The sequence below is a fragment of the Cyanistes caeruleus genome, chromosome 7 (assembly GCF_971803275.1).
Source record: "Cyanistes caeruleus chromosome 7, bCyaCae1.hap1.1, whole genome shotgun sequence".
NCBI classification, from domain to species: Eukaryota; Metazoa; Chordata; class Aves; order Passeriformes; family Paridae; genus Cyanistes; species Cyanistes caeruleus.
Window position 1 is genome coordinate 16,404,930 of NC_141707.1, and position 22,953 is coordinate 16,427,882.

A 22,953-nucleotide genomic window follows, 5' to 3' on the forward strand; every position below is an offset into this window, starting at 1 on the left:
ACACCCCCAGCACTCGGGATTGGTGGCCAGCAGACATCTCCTGGGCACACCCACTCAGAACACCCTGGCTCTGTGAGCTGGGTGTGCGTGCCAATCCTACCATGTGGACAAAACACGTGAAACTGAACCGATCGGCCACTTCAGATACTGCCCTGAGTTAAAGATTCAGTATTTCTGATCAAGTGCAGACTTCTAGTGAGAAAGACACTTCTGATCTTTCCCTCTGCACCAGACCTAGAGAGCACACATTTGCTGGATATGATGACAAAGCCAACTCTTTCCTCTCATGCTGCCCTCCCACCCTCAGATGATTTTTCCCTAGTACCACAACTTCCTCTGGCACCAGCTGATATTGCCGACCCGTGATCTTATGATCATTTAATTTGATGTAAGAATCAGTACAAATGCACTGAAACCCATCAGGGCTCTGCTATCACCCTTGATGTGGCAGCACAGTTACACCACATTAGGTACAACATGAACCCACATGGCACAGCTAAGTCTTCTCACAGGGAGCACAATTACTGAAAATTACCTTGGGCAAAATCTGGCATTGCTTCCTAATAACACAGGAATATTGTTTTGTAGTTATGAACCTTTATGCAGTTGCACAATGATTAATGAGAAGCAATTTGCTCTAAATACAATAATTCTTAGCCTGATTGGCTAAATATGGAATAAGACTGGAAAATAAGTTTATACATTTTATTTATTTTTTTTTTAATTAGGGGACAGAGTGAGTTTTGGGAAGCTTTTTTTTTTTGTAAACTGTTCTTCCAAAACCACTGGCACTATAATGAATTTATGTTCTCTAGATATTAAATGGAAAGACCCTGAACAACAAGCCACCACTGATCCCAAATGTAACAGATTTACATGTTACTGTATTTATAACACAGACACCATCAACAGGCATTTGTGGGTTTTTCTTTCCTGCATTCCCCTGCTTCACTAATCAAATGGGGAAATACTGACAAAATCTTCCTGTAAGATGTTTTAAACACATTTTTTTCTGGTGAAGCTGGTTAGAAAAGCTAATCAGGGTGGTTACCAAAAACCTCAACAATGCATGCATAGGAAATTAACTCCTCTTTCAGTTCCATCTTCTACTTCCTCCAATTCTCTTAACACACAAAGAAAGATAATTAAAGGGCTACTTTTATTGTCTTTTGAACTTCTACAAAATCAAAACGCATAAGTAAATTAAGCAGCCAAGCCCTTTAGATTCAGAAAATAATCAGAAGTAGTGAATGGGCTTTCATTTTTACAGGGAAAATTTAAGTAACTTATAGCCGTCCTCAAATAACCCTGTGTGCTCTAGGGAGGAGTTGTCTTCCTAAGCAACTGTAAAACAGAACAGGAATTTTTTTGAGAGCTATCACGACAGACAGGTGAGCTGTCATATTAAATCAATGCACTTACAGTTATAAGTAGGCTGAAAGCCAAAGAAAATATACAAACTTATTTTTAAACTGAACATGAAGTCTACACACTAAGAAAAACAGGCTTCTTTGTGAAAACAAATGGCCCACACACACATTATGTATTACTTTAAAAATTTTTGGTACATCCTAAAACTTATGGATGTTCTAGAGCATTCAGAATAAACATTCAGAATAAGTGTACACTGTTTACATGTATTAAAAACTTTGGAATTATAATTTCAATCAAAAATCCATGACTCTAAATAGATTTCTCCTTATCAAACAAATGGGACTCTTAGTTATATCCAAGAAGAAAACAGCCTTTCACACCAACTTTCATGGATCTTTGGGGACACGTTATTTTTATATTATACCTACAAAAGCATGACAGTTAAAAATTTTAAAAACCAGAACATCTGGGATTTGGTTTTGTTATTTTTTTTTAAATTTAAGAACCTCAAAGATTAGAGATTCAGACATATTTGGTATCATTCACTTGTTCTGTCCCTCTTCAGGCAGGTTTAATCTGCCCACAAGGACAGCTGAACTCAGCACTGTACTATTTCACGCTGGCTTACAGTTTATACTGTACTGGAGAAAGTATTCAGGATCAGGGCATGGCTGAGTGAGATCCTAAATAGGATGAGCTCTAAGAATACTAATTACTCAACTCCAAAGGCACATGGGACACACAGGTGCTAGGACTCCTTGGGTTGACACAGCTAGGTTAAAAAAATTAAAGAAAGGAGAAAGCAGAATTACTGTCTGATGCAGGTTGATAGCAGTGACAACAGAGAATGTAATTAACAGATTTTTTGCAATATTCAAAACATTTTAAAAACAAACAAACAAACACCTAAATAGGAAAAAAATTAATTCCAGAAGTTAGTAACCTACTCATGACCTACTGCTCTTTGAAATCTTCCCTACAGATCTTAAATGCCTTTTGTAGTAAAAGAAAACACAAGTCTGGCCCATCAAGTAGTATAAAAGACCTGGAGTATCTGTATAAAGTTCCTAGCTGGGGATGAGAGGCTGGGAGCATTGGTGAGCGATGCACAGAGGGTGCCTCAGTAGGCTGCACTCTAAGTATCTTCTGCTTGTTCTTCAAGAAGCAGACAGAGCTCCTACCTCAGGAAATCACGTCCTTGCTGAACTTGTCCTTGCTGAACCAGTCTCTGTGGAATACATAGAGATACATTCCTGCAGCAGTCAAAAAGACTGAACTTTTTAAAAGTTTTTATGTCAGTGAAATTTCTGCAAAGTGCAAGGTTCACCCCAACCAGAAACACAGCACTCGGGCTCCTTCCAGTACATGTTGGCACCCCTCTTCCTCTTGCTGCGCTGAAGGTACCTCAGGTCTCACTCATGGGAGACCACCTGTCCAGAATGACCTGATCCAAGATGCTGTACTATTGATTTTTAACCTGAAGAAGCTGTCATCATCTACTATTTAAATTCCTCTTTCTTTGATATTATTGATTTCTGCCAGATTCTTTACCATCTATCACATTTGTTAACAAGGCTTGCCATGCATATTATTAAAAATGCTGGTAAGTACTGTTCAGCAAAGAGATAGAGAAAGTGTACACATGAGTAGTGAGTAGGCACAGCATTGGCAGAGTGGAAAGCAAAATTTAAATGGAGTGCTGCACATTTAGTGGTCATATTTAGTCGTGAACTGATCCGATCCTCAGATTTGCAATGGCCTCACTGTGGAATACTATAGCTCCCTCTCCTGAAACCTCTGTCAGGAGTTAGCAGTTTGTAAGTTACATAAAGGGGAAAATTCTGTTAGCTGAAAGCTCCTCTGCAAACTACCCAAGAACACTGAAGGACTGATCCCAACCACTGAGCATGCAGATGCTTAAAAGGGAACCCTCATCAGAAGTAAATGTTTTGTGTTGCTGCAGCTAGACCTGTTGCAAGTTCACTGAGGTGCCTTGACCATCCCCAGCTACAAATGCTTGGTAGGATTGCTCCTGGAGAATGCAGTAGGCACAGCCTAAAGCAGATCAATTGTTTTGCAACACAGTGAAGACAGTAGCTCAGAAAAGCTGTTTACTGCGTGGGTTACTGGGCAAAACTTGTCATCATGTGTATGTCACAAGAACCTATTGCTTGAGTAAACACAAAGTGTTTACCATTCCAATGGCATTTTCCTTTGCAATTTTAGTCATATTCAACACTTTCTCAAGTGTTTTTAAGAAAAGGTACAGATTATTAAGATGCCATATCTGAAAAAAATCTTTTAGTGCAGAATGTCATTTCCCTTGCAAACAGAAAAGCACAGCTGATATTCTGAACATACTATGTGGTGTTTTTATTGACCACAGCCAAGTAAAAGGCAAATTAAATGTCAGTCAGACGTAGAGAGCTCACAGATGCAGTTATTAAGCTGTATCTCCTTGCTTGTTCTTCACTTGCACCTCCAGTTCCAGCCTCTTCCTCCAATGCTGCCATTCCAGCACACAGAGCATCCATTGACAAAAGGTGTTGATGTTTGGTGGAGAGCACGGGCCTACAGGAGATGTCAAATTCCTACAGTGCATTTTAAAGAGGAAAAATGCACACATTTATCCAAATAAAGAGTGTGATATCTCTGCCATGTACTTTTTTTCACATACTAAACCAGTACAGTTACTGATGGTAACAAAGAATACTGTTTGTTTGTCCCCATTCATCCAGAGAAGGCTACCAGAGAGGTAAGCTAAACTAAACCTGTTTGATTGCTCACCTCCCACCCACCTCCTACCCCTCTTTCACATATTTCCTTCCTTCTTTTCAACTAGGTGCTAAAACCTTTGATGAAAATGTCTTGAAAGCCCTTAAGAAGGAGCCGGAACTCAAGATGTTACGTAGTGTGAACACACTGATCTGATGAAAATTGGAACAATATCTAAATAGGGATAGAGAGCCCTAAAGGGAGAAGAAAAAGCAACTCAGTGTGCTGGCAAGGATAAGTTTTCCAGGTACAGTTAAGGAAACTGGTCACTCTTTTATAAGAGACAAGAATCAGCAGCAGCTGCTCCATTCTACACAACACTAAACAAGCTATCCACAAAGTTCAAATATTTACTATGAAATAATGTCACAATATTCCAGTTTCAGGTTTGAAGAGGAAACAAATCAAAACTAAAATGCATTAATCTAGTTATTACAGACTTCTTTTTCATGCTGAAATTAGTTAGTTCTCACAAGATTAACTCTGAAGTTTTAAAGAGAAATCAGACAGCCTGCAAGCACTGGGGCTTTGTGTCTTTGTTTCTTTAAATCAAATTGTTCCAATTCTCTGTTGTTAGACTAATGAAAGACACAGTGGGTTAAATATAGGAAAACACAGAGAAGGAAAAAATGCTTCAGCTACACTTTAATTATGTATCTCTACAGTGCTTAAACCAAGGAACTGACCCTGACCTCTGCTAAAAAGAAGTGAGAAGACAGCAAAAGCGAACATAATGAAAACACGTAATGAATTATCTATGCATAAATTACCCTTTGCGTTCCAACTAATCCACTGCTATTAAGCTAAACATCCATTTCCAAGCAGATTCATGTTTACTGTTCCTTAACACAGCAGTTTCTACTGAGAAAAGCAAGCTTTTCAAAACCAGTACTCCCATGTATGGTGTCCTAAGGAATTCAGTGCTAAAAATTATGACAAATACATACGTGACCATCTATAGAGCATCAAGGCCCTGTTCTTACAATGAAAAGCTTTCAGAACTAATAGAGAACACAAAAAAAGGCACAGAGAAATACAAAATTTTGTACACTGATGAAACCAGCTTGGCTTCCTTTACCCTGGACATCATCTTTACTCACAAATAAACAATAAAAAAAGCCAAGAGGATTGTCATTATTTATTCCATTAAAAACCATTCCAATGACCCAATGTTTTAAGTCTCTCCTATAGTAAAGTTCAACTCTCAAAATGTCAAATTAAAATTTTCAGACTCTCAAGAGATACAGTCCTGAAAAGTTTCCCAGTACCACAATGAAATGTTTTAAGAGAATCCAGGCAAAGGGACTTCCCATTAACTTCCAAGTAGAGGAGCCAAAACCCCTCCATACTGATACTCATTTACTCCATGTGCAACTGATTTTACCTACTTAAACCAGTGAACTGACTTTCTTCAAATCAAAGAGTTTTCCTGTTTGAGTGAGGAATATAAAACAATCCAAGTCTGGATCTTAAAGTTCAACAGACTAGGCTTCTCAATCATGAAATATTAATCATGGTACTCCTTTTCTCTGCTTCCCTCTGAAATACCCATTATTGGCTGCAGTTAGAAAGGGACTCTGACCTCAGACAGGTTGGTGCTCTGATGAGAGGGCTCAGATAATTTTCTCAGGTGATGAGCTGCTATTTTGCTCAAGCATTATAGGCCTTAAAGCTCACTAAATTCATTGACGGGAAGGAAAGCAGGGAAAGCAGCAGGGCCAGCAGTTTCTCCCATAGTCTTGTCCACAGCATGGGGTAGCTCACAATTAGGCTGAAATACTACCTTTATTAACATCTCTTGATGTGGCATATTTAAATGAAGGGTTAATTAGCTGGTGGTCCCTTATGGCCCTAATGACTTTAAAATTCGACAAGAAAAATACCTGAATAAATGAGAATTATGAGTAAGACCCTTGTTCAGAAAGGAGACAAATTAGATACTAAGATACTTGTTATACTGCTTGTGGAAAAAAAAAAAAAAAAGTTTTATTATTTAATATTGTTTTATTAATAAAACCTTTCTTACTTACAGTCAATCAAATAAAGATAATTGAGACAGACAGATGGTCTCTAGTGACTCATTATTTCCCTTTATAAACCTTCTACTCCTAATGAAAACACTTTTGGAAAAACAGTTTAAAAAACTTGACTTACAAGAAAAAAGCCAAACAAAAATCAAATCATTGCTATAAAATTTAAATTCTTTGACTGCGATTCCTGTGAATAGCACAGAGCTACAAACTAACTTTGCTTTACAAAACGCTGTGTTCAGAATTTTACTTATGTTCACTGTTTGAAGAAAGTGGAATATTTTACAAATATTCCAATATAATTCACAATTTTGATTAAAATTTCCTCACAGTACCCATCTCAATTCTTGCAGACAGAACAGTGCTTTTTAAAATCTCCTCAGGACACAGGAACCACAAACAAGGCATATTTTGGTAGAATTATTCTACTGTGACTCTACAAAAAACTGTTCCTTTCTCTCCATTTCGTTTTGATTTTCATTTGCTATGTTGGTTTTGGGCAATATTTTTCAGACAATGCAATCTCAAACTGGATTAAGACAATTCATCTCAAAAAAAGAAAAAAAAACTATTACCAATGCAAAAAAATTCTTGGGAATACCCTGTTCTGGCCAGCTTTCCCTCTGCTCCCTATCTGTTCAACACTTGATTGACACTCCAGTATCAATAAAGTGGGTCCCAATCTATATTCTTTATCACTTTTCTTCCTGTGCTCCAACATGAAGATAGTTTGCAGAATTCAGCATAAACTGTAAGAGATCTACAGAAACGTAAGCTTATTCTTGTCTGGCTTGTGACATGCCACAGAAGACCTAGTGGCTTCAGAAAACTGAATACCTCTGAAAAGTATCACAAGGGGTTTTGTCATTGTCAATGATTCCAATAACCACCCACTATTGAAGCAAATAAGTATCATAACCTTCTTCTGAAGAATCCCATATGCAAGCAATGAATTGTTTAACTTGATAAACAATAATATGCTCTCAGAAAATTCCTACGAGGACTTAGATAGTCTAAAACATCCCAGTAAAGGCATAAGGAAAACAGTAAATATGAACAGAGTGTGCAGAGAGCTTGATTAATCCCCATTACAAATTAACGGATCAAGAGGCAAATGAGTGCATATATTTGGTGATGCATAATAATTACTTCAGGTGAAACAAGCTGTAGAAGTCTTTAGCAACATACCACGAACAGAAAATATGCATTAGTGACTAAACTAAGTTCTATACCTGCATGATGAACACTAATCAGCAGGCGTGTAACTTAGAGGCCCAGCAGGTGCAGGGAAAGCTGGAAAAGCACTCAAGTTCCTTTTCATCATGAGACCATTCTAAAAATATGTATCAGTATTGGCAGGCAGGAGAAGGAACTACAAAATGGTATAGGCACTGGGTGACAAGGAGGCCTCCAAGAGGGAGGAAAAAACCCAGGCAAATTGAGTTGAAAAACAACTGTATCAGGATGATAAAATTGCCCATTAAATTACTGAAATTCTGACTCAAAGGACAAGAAAAACTGAGAAATTAATTCCCTTGTAAGGAAAAAACAAATTTTTGATATGCTGGGAAAGGAAAGGTGATCCTTCTACACAAATCTTGGCACGGTCCAGATCACCAGCAATGTTCTGACTGCCTGCTCTTGCAAACTTCCCCACAGGCATTTGGGGAAGAGGCATATTCATGCCTCTCTCCCAGACCCCATCTAGATAAAATGGGAATATTAAGACTTGTTTTTTTCTCATATGTTTGCAAGGATAAATGCTCTAAGATTAAGGCATGCAGATACTGTTTATTTCATGAGTTTTATCTTACACTGTTTTGACAAACAACTATAAGCTGCAGAATTATAGCAAATGACTATCTGCCATCATTAAAATAGAAACAGATTAATTTTTCACATTTTAGCTGTCACATAGAAGTTTGTCATGTAACACTTCTTAATTTAATTATACAATGTGCTATACATATCTTGAGTTCTGAAACAAGCACAAGATACTGGACAAAGTACTGAATTTCTCTGCCTACTCAAAAAAGGTGACTTCAGCATGACCTCAATCACCAGTCAAAACTGAAATTTAAGCTTGTGATGAGGTAGAAAAACAGCAATATGAAAACACTCCAACACCACCACTGAGGATCTGACCAACTTACTCTCTGAGACTCTGGCACCCTGGCTTGATAATTTGGTGTAACAAATGCTATCTACAAAACCATTTTTCAATTTCATTTCAGTCATTTAGAATTTTCACTTTGATTTCAGGAGCAACAAACGTTGTTGCTCATTACTAAACCTCTTGAGAACACCTAATTTCCTCTCCTCTTGTTTTGGCTATGCAGCTCTCAAGTTTTATTCCACCGGTTTCCAGTGCAGATTATATATTTACCTAAGTGTTGTTCAAAATTTAGACTGGTTAAAATAAAAGTTATTCCCCAAGATGTCAATGGGAACATGACCACATTCAGATACAACAGCACAGGCCATCTTTAATTTGTTATAAATGAATAGAAGACAAAGATTTATTCCACCTGACTTCTCTACTGAAGGAATGCACAGGGAAATATTGCAAATATTAGCAATAGTTTACACTGTGTATAAAACCAGATACAAAATCTGCTACAAGACATAGCAAAGTAATAACCTTACCACTCAATACTGGAGGTGACACCTAAACTGAAGGAGATAATTTTAGGATTATATGGTTCAGTTAAATAGTTATTTATTGAGATACAATATATCATTTAAGAAAATCCTCTATCTGAAGACATGAAACACTTCCAGGACTGAAAAAAACAGAAACTCAGATTTCTCCCTTACCCTTATATTACAAACAGCACAAAAAAAGCATTCATATTCATTGGTGAGGGTAAGAGATTGTTGTCATGCTCAAATATGTGCTCTGCTATGTGAATCAAATGCAATTTTAGGGTGGGAAAGGCAGGAGGAGGAAGAGATCATGGTGATGAGAAGCACAGTGCAGAATCAGAGGTGTAGCTGGAATGTAGCTGGAAGTCAGTCTTGTATTGATAAATTGATAAATCAGACTTGAACCAGCACCAAACAGAAGATGTTCCTACCTGCTAGGGAGCCGGGCCCTCTGAGGCAACAGCTGTTCTGTGGGTCCAGAGAGGTTCATCTCCCCATCCTGAAAGGATGCCTGGGAAGCACCCTGTTGAGAGATTTCAAAGCACACATTGAAACGATGCAGATAATTATGCATAGAGAACAATGCTGTGTTTGTGGTTTTAAGCCTGTATTTGGAAGAGAAAGTGAGTCATAAAATAACATCATCTCACCGACAGTGAGGACTGCAATCCCTTTCTGGATGGAGCACCTGTGACACAGCACTTGGAGAAATAGGAGGTTTGAAGTCCTTCTCCTTGTGCCAGGCCCACCATCCATCCATTGGAGAAGCTTAACATTGTACTACCTAATGTTAAAAAACTGTACTGCTTTACTTCTCTGCCTATCTAACCTGAATGCCATTCTCTCCCACTCTGAGCCGCCTCCTCTCTCCCAAGAGATCACACAGACTTTGAGTAAACCCAACAGCTTTTTTTTAATGCTCTATCCCTTGGCAGTGTTTATCTGGCAAAGACATATTTTCAGAGTAGCTTCCCAGAAAAAGAAATTATGCAGCCATTTGTACAATCAGACACAAAAATACAGTGTACACAGAGTCCAGACACCAATGCTAAAGTGCTTGAAAATTATTATTTAACTTTCTTTTTGTGATCCTTGCACTCAATGTTTGCATTTTTTTCATACTGGGAGAAGGAAACAGTTACCAATGAGATAAGACTACTGTCAGCAGGTGATGTATTAGCTTTAACATACTGTACTTCATCCCAACCCTTATAGCAATAATGTAAACAGAGCAAAATCTGTAAGACCTTTTTTGGAGAGGTCACTTCTGTCAACTCTGCAACAGGAATAGACCTGGAAGACATAAATCTTCAGCTGTCAACACACTAAGAGAATTCAATACAAAGCCTGATCTTAACTAGATAAAGGCTAAAGTTAATAATTTTTTTTGTTGTTGTTGCAGTGGTACAGTTTTCCAGTGTATACACTTGCCATATTAAGTTGTCTCAAGGCAAAAGGTAGCAATGCTATAAATTAATTTCAAAGAACAAAGCCAACTAGATAGGTAATTTAATTTTCTAAAAAAAATCTACAGTGGTTATTAGAAGTTCTAGCTTCTCTCAAAAGATGGTTCTATTCAAAAGACCAGCTTTAAAGGTTTGGTGTTTCCAGTCCCTCAAAGATTTGTAGAACTTATTTTTAGTTTATAAATATCGAGAGAGTTGAGGGAACGTGTGGGTTGACTTGCACTTCAAAATCATGAGCAGCTTTGCAAGCAAACTCTTGAGATATAAACCAAGCTGGATCCCTATTGGCTCACATGCTGCTTGTGAACCTATAATACCAGTAGTGATGCTCTTTGTGTGTTAATTAGAGCAGAAGCCAACGGACTTGGCTTCATCTGCAAGACCAATACAGTTCACTAAAAGTGAACTTCTGTCACTAATGAAGAACCACTTTTAAAAGCTGTGTATTGAGTATGTGCCATTTCTTCCAATAACTTTTCATGGTGGAACCACATGTCAAGGAACGATTCTTGTTATGTGAAGTATATCCCATACTAATCTCGTAAATCAAGAGTTCGACTTCAAGCAGTGCATTACCAACAGAAAACAGACACACATCCTTCCTATGTTAAAACTTTATCTTGACAAATGCTTTAAAAAAAGTGTTTAGGTAGCAGCAGATGCTGGAAAGCAGGCAAACTGTTTAACAATAATACTCCCAACACTGGTGCTACAAAGGCTCCTCTTTATGGAAAGTTAAATATAGTCACACTGTGAGCAGATTCAGGGTTGTGATTAACTAGACCTTTTTCTCCCAGACACTGGCTGCAACACAGTACATGACAGAGAACATGCTACTCATGCCTCAGAACTGTTTTGCCTCCCTTGCAGCCTACAAAAGCTACGCTATTTCTCTCTTTCTGGGCTTCTGGTTACTGTTGTTTCTGCTGTGGTGAGATTACATCCATGTGTGTCCTCTGTCTCCTATTTCTTGGGAAATAGATTTCCCAGCAATGATAAATACTGATGACCACAACCTCATATCTTGTTTCTGTTGACTGATTCACGTATTTCTTGAAAAGAAAGACAAAATTTTTGGTCAACAAGTATAATCTCATACTTCAATTTGCTTTGTGGCACAGCACAACATTGCTAAGAGCACAGTTACACTCCAAGATAAGTAAGAGGTCCTTACAGAAGAAAGATGGCAACAAACAGCTTTCTCTTCTGCTAAAGGCCAGACCAGCAGAAAGTATCTTGAAGCTGGATAAGAGGATTGTTATAGATACTACAGGTGTCAGACCTTTGGAAGATGTTCTCAAATACAGATTTATAAACATGTTTCATATGTTTCAAGGCATGATCATTCCTGTGCCAGAAAATAATGGGGTAACTGTGTGAGGCACCTGACAGTCATACATGCCCACATTCTAATCTTTCCACAAGTTAAAACTTCTGTGAGGAATTACAGAATGAAGTCTGGAGTCCATAACACTTACAGCTTGTTTTTTCTGTTTCTTTTGTTTATGGTTTGTTTTTGTTTTTTTACATTGGCGTGTTTGTTTGTTTATTGTGGTGTGAGGTTTTTGTTTGTTTAAATTTAAGGGAAAGCTTCTAAAGAAAAGTTATCCTCTCCTGACTGGAGAGAAGTGTGCTGAAGGATTTCAGAAAAAGTTCAGTGTCAGAGTCCCCATCCTGTACACTACTGACTGTTTAGATTTGCAGGAATATAGTGCTCCCACATATCACAGATTATCACATGCTCAAGTCAATAAACACAAAGCCAGATATATTTAAAGGCTTAACTGATCAAGGAAACATGAATCATAACACTGACATTATAAGTGAGCTCTCTGAGAATGACATTAGAGCTCAAGTCACGTACCAATCACTATAAATGGACAAATTCCTTTCATACTTGAGCATGACATTAGAAGCACAGTAAATTTAAACAGATCATCTCCTGACAAACAAGCACAATAATAGCAAACCAAAAATCCAAATTAAAGACACTGTCAAAAGACAGTGATCCAATACACACAAAAAATGCTCAATCTCTTGTTCAATTTTTAAAGACTGATTGTCAGTTTCTCAATGGTAGCAGAATTAAGGACACTGGCTAACAAACCTTGACTCAGATTCAGCTGACACTGTAACAGATTTACAGTGACAGAATTGCAGTTTTCATTTAGGACATAGGAATAAAATGCAAAATGGTGTGGTAAAAACAAAAGCCAAGGAAGCATATGCATCTAAGAACAGTGGAAGCTTTTAAATTTATTTACATAGGGATAATTTGAATTAAGCAATTCTTCTTAGTGCTACTAAAAGCATGCTCTTCAAATTAAGGGTAAGCAGAAGAGAGTGATTCTATTAAATAATAGCTCTCTGCAAACAACTGCAACCCAAATGCTAGGAAGAGTCTTGCATTCATTATGTGACAGCTCTCAAGTTAGGTAAAAATGTACATGAGGCAGTAGAACGAGTGACAGAGCACATACCAGTAGTGACATTTTCTACTTTGTGAACATCCACTCATCTCAATTCAACAGTCAGCATGGGCATATGTTAGCCCCAGTAATAAATATGATGCAGTCAGTCATGGTCTTTTTGAGCTTAGGGAGTATGACCAAGTCTATAGTTTTTTCTGTAATTTTTGAAAAGGCTTATTTCATAAAACCCACAAAATATCAGAGGGGAGAAGCAATAGCGCCACTTTTAAACAGAGACATGAAAGGATCCATTTTTGACTAGAAAAAGAGACACAGAGAGACAGAATTGACTGAAAATGGTAAAACCAATCATTTGTATTACAAAGAAAGGATGCAGCCCTGAGCAGCCAACCCAGCAGTGTCTGCCCAGCCAGGCTGCCCACCAGTCCCACTGCTCTGTTTTCTCTCACTATAATAGCAAACCCAAAAAAGTCTGGATTTTGGTATCTTCAAAAAAACTGCACTACATCTGTTTTCTACCTAAACTCTGGCTGGAGTGTAGTTTTGAATTCCATTTTAGTTGAAAACAAACTTTTTTTTGAGGTTCTTCTGCAGCTGAAGTTTGCACATTCAAGAAAGAGCAGACTGTAACACCTAGCTCAGCAAGAAAACTTTAGCAATATTCACATGCAACCAGTGGCTATAGAAGGGCCCTAAATCACTTCAAGTCTCTCTGGTAGGCTTAGAACACAATTCATTCTTAAGATAAGTAAGTTTTTGGGTAGCATAAAATTGCTAATACATCATTTTTAGGAAAGCTATGTAGCAAAAACCATCCTATCTTCTTTGAAAAAAACATTATACAATAACTGACATTAGAAAAATCATCTCAAAATAGATACATTTAGAGAAAAAGGACTCTAAATAAAGAACTGGAGAAAATACTGAGTTCAGGATACACTTGGAGTATAAAACGGTCATCAAACACTAGCAATAAACTTGAAGGAAATAAGTAAGATCTATTAATAGAAGAAATACACGTATCTGCTCAAATTAGGACTCAAACAGTCTGCATACCCAAGGGAAAGTATCTTTATCTGAGACTTTCTTCTAATGACAAAGTTAAAAGTGAAAATATATGTCTGAAGTTCCAATTTCCAGTACTGTATTCCCTGAGGGCCTCCCTAAAACAAAGAAAAAGTATCCAAATCAAAGAGCAGGTCGTGGAGCAGGGTGGCAAGCTGCAGAGTTCCCTCTCCCTACTTGGCCAACAGCAAACCTTCTTCCAAGAAGGTTCAGTAAGAGTTCAGATCCCACCAACATAAACAGTGAGATGCAAGGAAACCTGGGGGTGAACGGGATGCTTAGTTTACAAATGCAGGAAATGTCTCATCTATTGCTCTCACAACAGACAATTTTAATTACCGTATTTAAAAATTGAACATTTTTAGCAACACTTCCAGGATCATGTGAGCATTTCTGACAGCCAGAATGAGTTTAAAAAGCCATACCACTATATTTAGCTTTAAAAATCAACACTTTCATAAATATTCCCAAACCAATTAGCCTGTGTTATAAAGTTGTTTACCTTTACCTAGAACAACAAATGCAATACTTGACATTGCATACAGAAGACCAAATAACTTATGGAAAGGCCCCATGTTGTTCACTAATAACATGTAAAATAAAAGCACACGTTAAAATATGATAACCCTATCTCAACCAAAACTATACATATCTTGCTGTAACGTCCAGCACTAACATTCTATGATGTTTTCAAGTTTTGGCCACCTGTACATGACTTTTTAGGCCCAAAAGCTTTCTCTGTGGCTCACTTGGTCTGTTGGGACAAAATGTAAGTTGTGTGTTCCTGAAATGGCTAAGAAGCTTCATTCAACCACACTATTCAGCCTCAGTTTGCAAAAAGAAGAATGCAGCACACCACAAGTTTTCAAAATATTTCAGACTGAAAATCAGTATCTCTCTTCCTCCATTAAGCCTTAAAGTCACAATGGGCCTAATTGAAGGTGTGGCACTAAAACCCTTCATAAAGAAAACATTTATCTTATCTTTATTACTTTCCATGTGCAGTCAGGTTATCCCTAGGCCTGGGAACAATCTGGCAAGTGAAATAGATAACAAGCTTCCAGTAAGCAGAGACCTGTACTATAACTGTGGCAGTAACACCTCTGCGTAGGAAAAACCTTTTGTAACTGAGAAATCCTGGTTTGGACTGGATGTAATTAATTTTCTTCCTACTACCTGGCACAGTACTATGTCTGGGATTTAGTAAGAGAATAATGTTGATAAATACTGTTTGTTTGGTTGTTACATAGTGCTTACCTCAAGTCAAGGACACTTCAGTTTCCCGTGCTCTGCCAGAGAGGGGGTGCACCAGAAGCCACGAGGGAGCACAGCTGGGACAGCTGATCCCAGCTGGACAAGGGCCAGGACATCTCCATGGCCAGGACATAAAGTGGGGGGAGCTGGGAGAGGCCAATCATTACTCAGTGATCAGACTGAACATCAGTCAGTGGGTGGTGCAACTGTGTTGGACAGGCCTTGCATTTTGGGTGCTGTTCACAGTCATTCAAGTATTAGGTATGAAGTTGGTGTAAACATCTGTGTTTCATTTCCTCAGCTAATCTTACATTACCAAGGTAATAACAGACTAACTTCCAATCTTCCAGTTCACACAGCTTTACATAACACCCAAAACCACTTCCTAAAATACAAGCAAGAATGGTTTAGTATTGCAAAGGCATGCATAACAATGGCTCAAAAGATTTCCAGATTAATTTTTTAATTTAACATAGCTTTCCTTTTTTCCTTCTAAATAAGGATAATAAAATATAAATTCACACTGTATTGCTAATATCAATACATCAAGGGTGGAAACCAATGCAAAGGAAGCTAACAAAATGCTGCTAAACTGAAGGAAAAGTATTAATGTTTGTTACTGTGTATTTCTTATTTTTACAGTGGTCTGCTTGATTGAAATCACTGTGCCACAGAACGTGGGAAGTATTTCTAAACAGCTTACAATACTTCCATTTCACTTACTGATTAAACTACATCATCCTCTCAACTATTCAGAATGAAATTAATTTGAAATGGATAATTGATGCAATTGTGCTGTATCTACAAATGCAATTAATCACTTGCTAAAGATGATTTTTAGGCAGTCAACTATCATGAAAATAAGAATCACACACCCTCTTTCAATCTTGTCAATTGAAATGTATTCAGCTGGACTGGTAAAAGATATTTTTCAACATAAGAATAGCTGTATGTCTTCAGATATTTTTAATAACATCCAAGAGGATTCATGTTTAATTAGCAGAGCACAAAGAGAAGCCATAATATAGTACGGCTTTTAGCAATTACGTGACAGTTTCAGGAACCACAACAGCAATATTTTTCCCCTCAACTACAAATGGATTTCTTGAATATTGTGAGGTTTTTTATATTGAATAGTGAGTTGTGATCTTAGCATGTAAAAAGTTATTTTAAACCAAGGGCCTAAATGGACACTCTCCTGAGAATTAGTCCGGACTAAGAAATTATTCCCCCAAATTATTTGTTAAAACTCTCTGCTGAGGGTTGTCATTACAGCTGGACTGCACTGGTGGATTACATACTCTCTGTCCAGTGCAAACCCTGAGCTGCATGAAATCCCCCTCCACAGCATGTCCAAGTACTCTGGCTGAGTTGGCACTGAGGCAGATTCAGCACAACTTTATCACATGTGTAGTCCAAGGGAAGTGCTCAGTATCTTTAGGAAGAGTGGGACAGGGACATCACACACACACACAGACATACATTTTTGAAGTTATTGCTTATGCTTTAACTCAGTGGTCAGCAACTTCAGTCAGAATAACATGAGGGCAAATTCTCAGTAGCAAACAGGATGTGCTAAGCCACGACACCCTACTCCTAGATTAAGCATAGTAGGCAACCTCATCTACCCTCCTAACTACTACTGGCCCCAAGCCAGCAGACACCTTGGAGTCCCTGCCTTCTACGTCAGGAAGATATTGTTAGCGTCAAACACAGCTCCCAGGGAGCACCAGAATCAGCAGGAACCAAAACCACACGAGTTTCAGTTCTTCAGGGTCACAAGCTACACCAGCCAGGTTCCCTCCTCTGCAGTCCCACTGAGCATTTCTGGACACATTCAACTTCACATTCAACACCTTGCCAACGTCAACCTTCAAAATGTTCTCCCTCACCTTTCCTGCTATACCTACTCCAAATTTGTTTCCTTTAGTTTAAAATTCTAGCAGCAGAAAGCTCCTCTAGAGCAGCATTCTCTGATTGGAAAAAGCAATGCTCTGTTTCTTAAAGTCCTACAGAAACATTAAGTTCCTTATTGTTAAGAGCACCAACGATTACTTTAGGCCCGGGATCAAAATTGTTACATATGATTTTAGCAAGAGAACTCCACAAATCCTCATATGAAAAGCTTCTCTATCACTGAGAGAAAAAAATCACTGGTTTAAACAGTACTGGAGAGTACACATCTTCCTTGGCAGTTGTTTTGCATGGGTGAAGGGAAGGAAGAGGTGCAGTTAGAGTACCTAAGTGCTTCAGTTTGTGAAGGGCGGAGAGAAAAAGAAAAATGTAAAATAATACCTCAGTTAAGTCTCCAGAAGTAGCTTTCCTACACATAAAACACTGGACTTAGGCCCAACATTTTTAACAATTTCTAGGCTGAGGTGTGAGCAATGCCTTTTCCAAAACAGCAGAAAGCTGCTTTTAAAAGCATTCATGGTATATTGATAAACACTAGGATTTGGCACCTCTACTGGCCAAGAACCAATTCTTAAAATAAATGGAAATGTTCCAGTAAGGGTGAAAAAAACCCCCAAAACCAAACAACCCACACACCAACAACAACCAAAAAACTACTGGAAACATAAGTAATATGGTATATGTTGACAGCTTTTCGGAGCTGTCAATATTGGAGTAATTATCTCAAGGATGCAGTTAACTGGCCAGCCAGATGATCACTGGCACCTTTAAAAAAGAGGATATGTTTATTAGATATCTCCACATATATCATGCTGGTTTTAATTGCATATGAGCTCTCTGCCTGCACTGCAAGCCTACAGAGACACTACAGAGCAATATCAAGAGGACTTTGTGCCTGAGTCTGTAGTATTTGCATCTCAGCGAGATTATTAATTTGAACTAAGCCATGCTTAGAGCACTTGAAATATTTTGGCTGACCTCCTATCTATCTGCTAGGACATTAATATTTTTATTTTATTTACCTTGTAGTGTTTTTATTATACTTTCATATTTTAAGGACTTACTGCCCAGAAATATATGTGTGGCCTTTATTTATAAAGAACATTTAGCAGTGGTGTCAACAGTGCAAGGCAGTATGGTTTTCCCTTCTAAAGGAAGGAAAAACTTCTAAAAACAAGCAGGTTTCCAAGCTAAAATTTGTGATTTTTTCTGTATCATCCATTTGGAGACAAAAACTTATGCTTAAAAAAGGAGCACAAACTTTGGACATCTGACTTACTATATAAATTATTTGTAAGCAATTATTCCCATGGCAACAAGTGTAATTTAAAATGCACTATCATTAGCTCCACAAATGCACACTAATCCTTTCTTTTGGTTGGAAGCTGACACTGGGCAATTAATATTGCAAAAAACCAGGAAAGAAATTAATGTTTCTACAAGAAAATCTACCGAATTTTCTCAGACCAAGAGAACACCAGCATGACCTTTCCTGGCTTGACTCACTGTTTGAAACCTCCCAAGATCTTTAATTGACAAAACATTTTACAAGAGATTTGCAAACTACAAAGCTGCATTTTGATTAATTTCTTCTTTGTTTAGAGAGAAGCTGCTTGTATTCCTTTTTTAAGTAAAGAAAAAAATCTCTCGACCCACTATGCATTTCATCAAGATATCTTCCTCATAAAAGTAGTACTTAGAGGACATCTAAATCTTGTCTAGACAGTATTATGTATGATGCCAAATCCCTACTTTTCCCACAAATAAAATTTGAATTTGATTCCTACCACATAAAGATAGTAATACTGAACACTTAAAAAGAAAATCCCACAAACCTAATGCACAATAAAGAAAAATTTACAAATGTAATTGCACTACTGAATCAAAACTTTCTGCTTTTGTTACAACAATGTGTCCTCAATATTATCTGGAAGGCTTTTAAAAAATGTGTATTATTTAAGTGCTTCATCCACAAGTGATACTTTAACCTTGCATCTCTATTCCTTGCAATAAATTCTTTACTGACTTCACCTGTCTTTTTATCAAAATTTAAATTACACGTGTCTTCACCACCACCAATGACAGAGGGAGTGAACAACAAGGGTTTACAAAATTTAAAACTCAAAATCATTTTCAAAGTTGAAATCGGTCTTCATTAAAGATTGCATTTGATATTTCGCTATTAATTCCCTTTGTGAATGGCATGTATAACAAGTTGCCTTAGAACAGGCTAGGCTGGTCAGCAGGAATCCATAGATCCATTGATTCTGTAACAGCAAGGATAACCACATTGTTACCATCAGCCAACATTAAGTTTTGATTTGGATCACAAACTTCTGCTCATTGCTTTGGAACAGTAAGATCGGTAAGACGCTGCAATGGTATAAGAATGCTTTTTCTTTTACTTCAGCAGTTGCAGCCATAGCTATATTTAAGCCAAGAAGGCAGTCACCTCAGCAACCAACACCAGAGGAAACCATGAAAAAGATTTCCCCATCTTTTCAGACATGTCTCTTTGTAACACCCCACTCATTGGGGATAGCCTGAATATTCCCCGTACCAGTAATCCCCGTGTCACACACCCAAAGTCCACTGCAATCTGGCCCACCTGGCCTCCTCCCCTCCCAAAAGACAAAGCTGTGCCACGGAACACAAGGCCTGCCTGGGGCACTGCTCTGCTCCTGCTGATCTGCATTTGCCCTGTGCATTATGTATTATTATTACAGTGCATTATGTTAAGTTTTCCTCAGTGTGCAATGTATGTTAGTAATTGCTAGTTACGTTACTACTATTCCTCATATGGGATTATCATAGTGGAGCAACAGCACTGATTAATCAATTAGCATGGATTCATTAGAGATGAACGATAGGGCAATGTAATTGTGTTTACTGAACAATGGATGACAGTGTGCTTAAAGCCCAGGATTTCTAATAATGATATAGACATAACATTATGAATATTTAGAGCACCCTCACTGCAAAGCAAGAGAGACAACAATCAGGATGTGATTCCATGTGCAAGTAATGCTGGAGCCTGAAGAACGCATAGATGGGAGAGCCACAAGACAGATGGCACAGTTAGATGACTTTTTTTAGCTTTGACTAAATCTCTGTAGAATAGCTACAGCATTTCCTGTACTCCAGAATGCACAGGCACGTCTGCACAATACAGTGGCCAACAGTATAAACAGTCAAAGCCCCAGGTGTCTCAGAAACAGACCAAGCCATATTAAGCACAAGAACATGAAAAAACTGGCAGAGCCCATTCCATGAAATAAACAGAAGCATACAAGGATAACTTAAAACTTTTTCTCCAGGGGTCTGAGGAGTGCATCCCTTATTGTGTGTCCTTGTCAATGGCTGAACACCAACATTACAAAAGCCATTAAAGAACATGAACACCAAACTTCCAGACCCTTCTCTCAATACATGATTAATTCCTCTTAGGTACTAATGCAATAGTCACAGACCCCTCTTCTGTCTAATTGTAGCATACAGACTCATTAGCAATTCACGTGGATATCAAAGGATGAGACAATTTTTTGAAAATATGGTGGAAATAAGAGATACTGAATTTTAGCTTCTGCTGCACTCTGCCTGAAAGGAAAAACACTAAAAAGGAATGTTAAATGTTACAAGGGAAATATTTCGCTAAAAAGTCAAAGTAGAAAACATGTTCTCTGTTACTCCAGGAAATTAGAATCTTCACATAAGTCCAATATCCAGGTCCCATGAAAGAGCCAATCTACAGCATAACAAGGAATTGAATGCTCTCAGAGATCACTCATCCAGTATTTTCCCCAAATGCTTCCGCAATGTCCCAGGGAACCACAGTCTGTGATTAGCATAGAGCTTCCTCAGCTTGGAATGCAGCCCTTGAATACAAGGTACTAAGAATTACATTGCCTGTTTAGATCAAAGGCACTTTCATTCCTGCAGGGAGTTAAGTATTCCTTCTTCACTTTGTGGGCTGCAAATTTATTTACTTTGCAAAAGATTCACACATTGAGTTAATTTAAGATTTACCAGTTTCCTTCAGCCTAAGCAACTTCCTGAATCAATGACTAACAGTATATTGTCCTGCAGACATCTTTATATTTAACCATTTGTTCCATAAGCTTCGAGATGTTAAAGTCTCAAACTTTTTATATTTGTACTTTCATATATAGTAATACACCTCCATGTGCATATGTAAATGATAAAGTTGTAGATGAGATTTTTCCAAAAATCTTATCTGGTCACAAAGATAATATGGAGGTTTCCCAATATATCTCAGTACAGGAAGGAATTATCTTTAAAAATCCTCTCCTTGGCTCTGGGCATTCTACAAACCAAATTGCCCATCTTCATTCTCAATGAACCTCTCCAACACTCTGGTGAGGAAAATACATGACGGCATAAGGAAAATAGAACACAAATTCGTCTTGCCCAGCCTCTATTTGACAGGCAAACCCTAGACTAGACATACTCTAAATTTCTCTGTTGCCACACTTTAACCCAAATTCTAAAAAAGAATTTGTCAGAGAAAAAAATTAGCCATCTATTCTGAGGATTTGTGTAAGAGACCATGAAAACATCTTAACCTACAGAGCAACAAACAAGTAAATAAGGGTTAAAATGTTGTCTTAAGTCTCTTCAAAGAATTGAGTTGCTTGCATCCAAATGGGAGAAAACATGCTGTCCTACATAAACCCCTTGATCTCAATCCCAATTCTCAGTGGAAATTAAGGCAACTGTGTAGCATTTTAATTCTGCCGAACTGTATACAAAACCTTGTTTTAGGATCTGAAAGTACAGGCACAGTGTTATCCTGAATCTATGAGTGAATATTATTAATAAACCTGAGTTGACTCCTGTGAGCCAAGACATTACTATCATTGGCTTATCTTAAACCTAGCAGGCAATTTAGACTAGAGACAGATCACCTGAGAGTATATTGTTATTTCCAATAAATCCTTATGAAGCATAATGGTATTTTCAACATCTCCTAGGGTTTTTAAAAGTCATCATAAAATAACCTTTCATAAAATGATCTGGTTCCATGTTAATTATTAACTACCTATTGAAATAACAGCACTGGTTAGTAAATAACTTGACAGCACTAAAAATTGTAGTGTAAAAAGACAGGATTTATCACACGACTGTAAGGAAGCTGGGTAGAGAAAATATCTTAAGCAAAGATATATCAGCATATTTGCTGTGAATAAAATAGAACAGCAATTATTAGACCTTACAGATTAATTAAGCTCAAGACATTTTAATGAGCACAGTTGTATCTACTAATCAGATTATGATGGGGACTCTCACAACCACCTTATTTTTTTAATTATTTGAAGAGAATAAGCAAACAAAATCCCATGGGTAACTTCAGTTTCACACTACAAAGTTATTATCACCAGAAACAGCTTTTTAAAGGTTAAAGGTGGACTTGATTGTACTATAGTTGTTGACTAATAGAAGCATCTCTAATTGCAGGAACAAAGGTCAGAGAAGACATTGTTGTTGCTTAGGTGAGCACAACAGGTAATGTGGAAAAATGAGTAACTCTCCAAAAGACACAAAGCAGCAGCAGATACCAACTGTCCTATTTCTTGCACGTGCTCCTGGATAAACATACTATTTCAATTCAATGCCTGTTTCCTTGCTTTTGAGAAAAATACAGGGAATGAATACCAACAGAACTGTTGGTAATAAAAAGGCCTTTCAGCAAAATTCCCAATTTCTGTTTATTCCTATTTTAAAATAAACATTCTCAATTATATAAATTATTTCCTATGAAAAAAAATGTCATAGAGACATATTTAGTAAATAAGTGTTTGCCACAAAGTGGAAAGAAATAGCTATAACCTGTCTCCCTGCATGTCTTTGAGAAGCTCTACCATTTCCTAAACTCTCCACACAAGATGCTCAAGCTGGTTTCAGATACACAGAGAAACTACACTCTGAGACAAAAAAGTTCTCTGGTTCCCAGTTCCTCAGAACTTGGAAACCAAAAGT

General features: G+C 37.6%; 1 protein-coding gene and 1 long non-coding RNA gene across 6 annotated transcripts in view; one reads left to right on the plus strand and one right to left on the minus strand.

Moving 5' to 3' along the window:
• PARD3B (par-3 family cell polarity regulator beta) overlaps positions 1-22,953 on the minus strand; it is a 392,133-nt gene that overhangs the window by 219,536 nt on the left and 149,644 nt on the right. For all 5 annotated transcript variants that reach the window (XM_086897517.1, XM_086897518.1, XM_086897516.1 and 2 more), the window contains exon 5: positions 9,257-9,348. In XM_086897517.1, the coding sequence (XP_086753643.1) occupies positions 9,257-9,348 (92 nt within the window). The remainder of the gene's footprint in view (positions 1-9,256; positions 9,349-22,953) is intronic.
• LOC147652222 (uncharacterized) lies at positions 4,217-5,272 on the plus strand. Its single transcript, XR_015289203.1, has 2 exons — positions 4,217-4,396; positions 4,815-5,272. It is a non-coding gene; the product is annotated as an uncharacterized LOC147652222 (long non-coding RNA).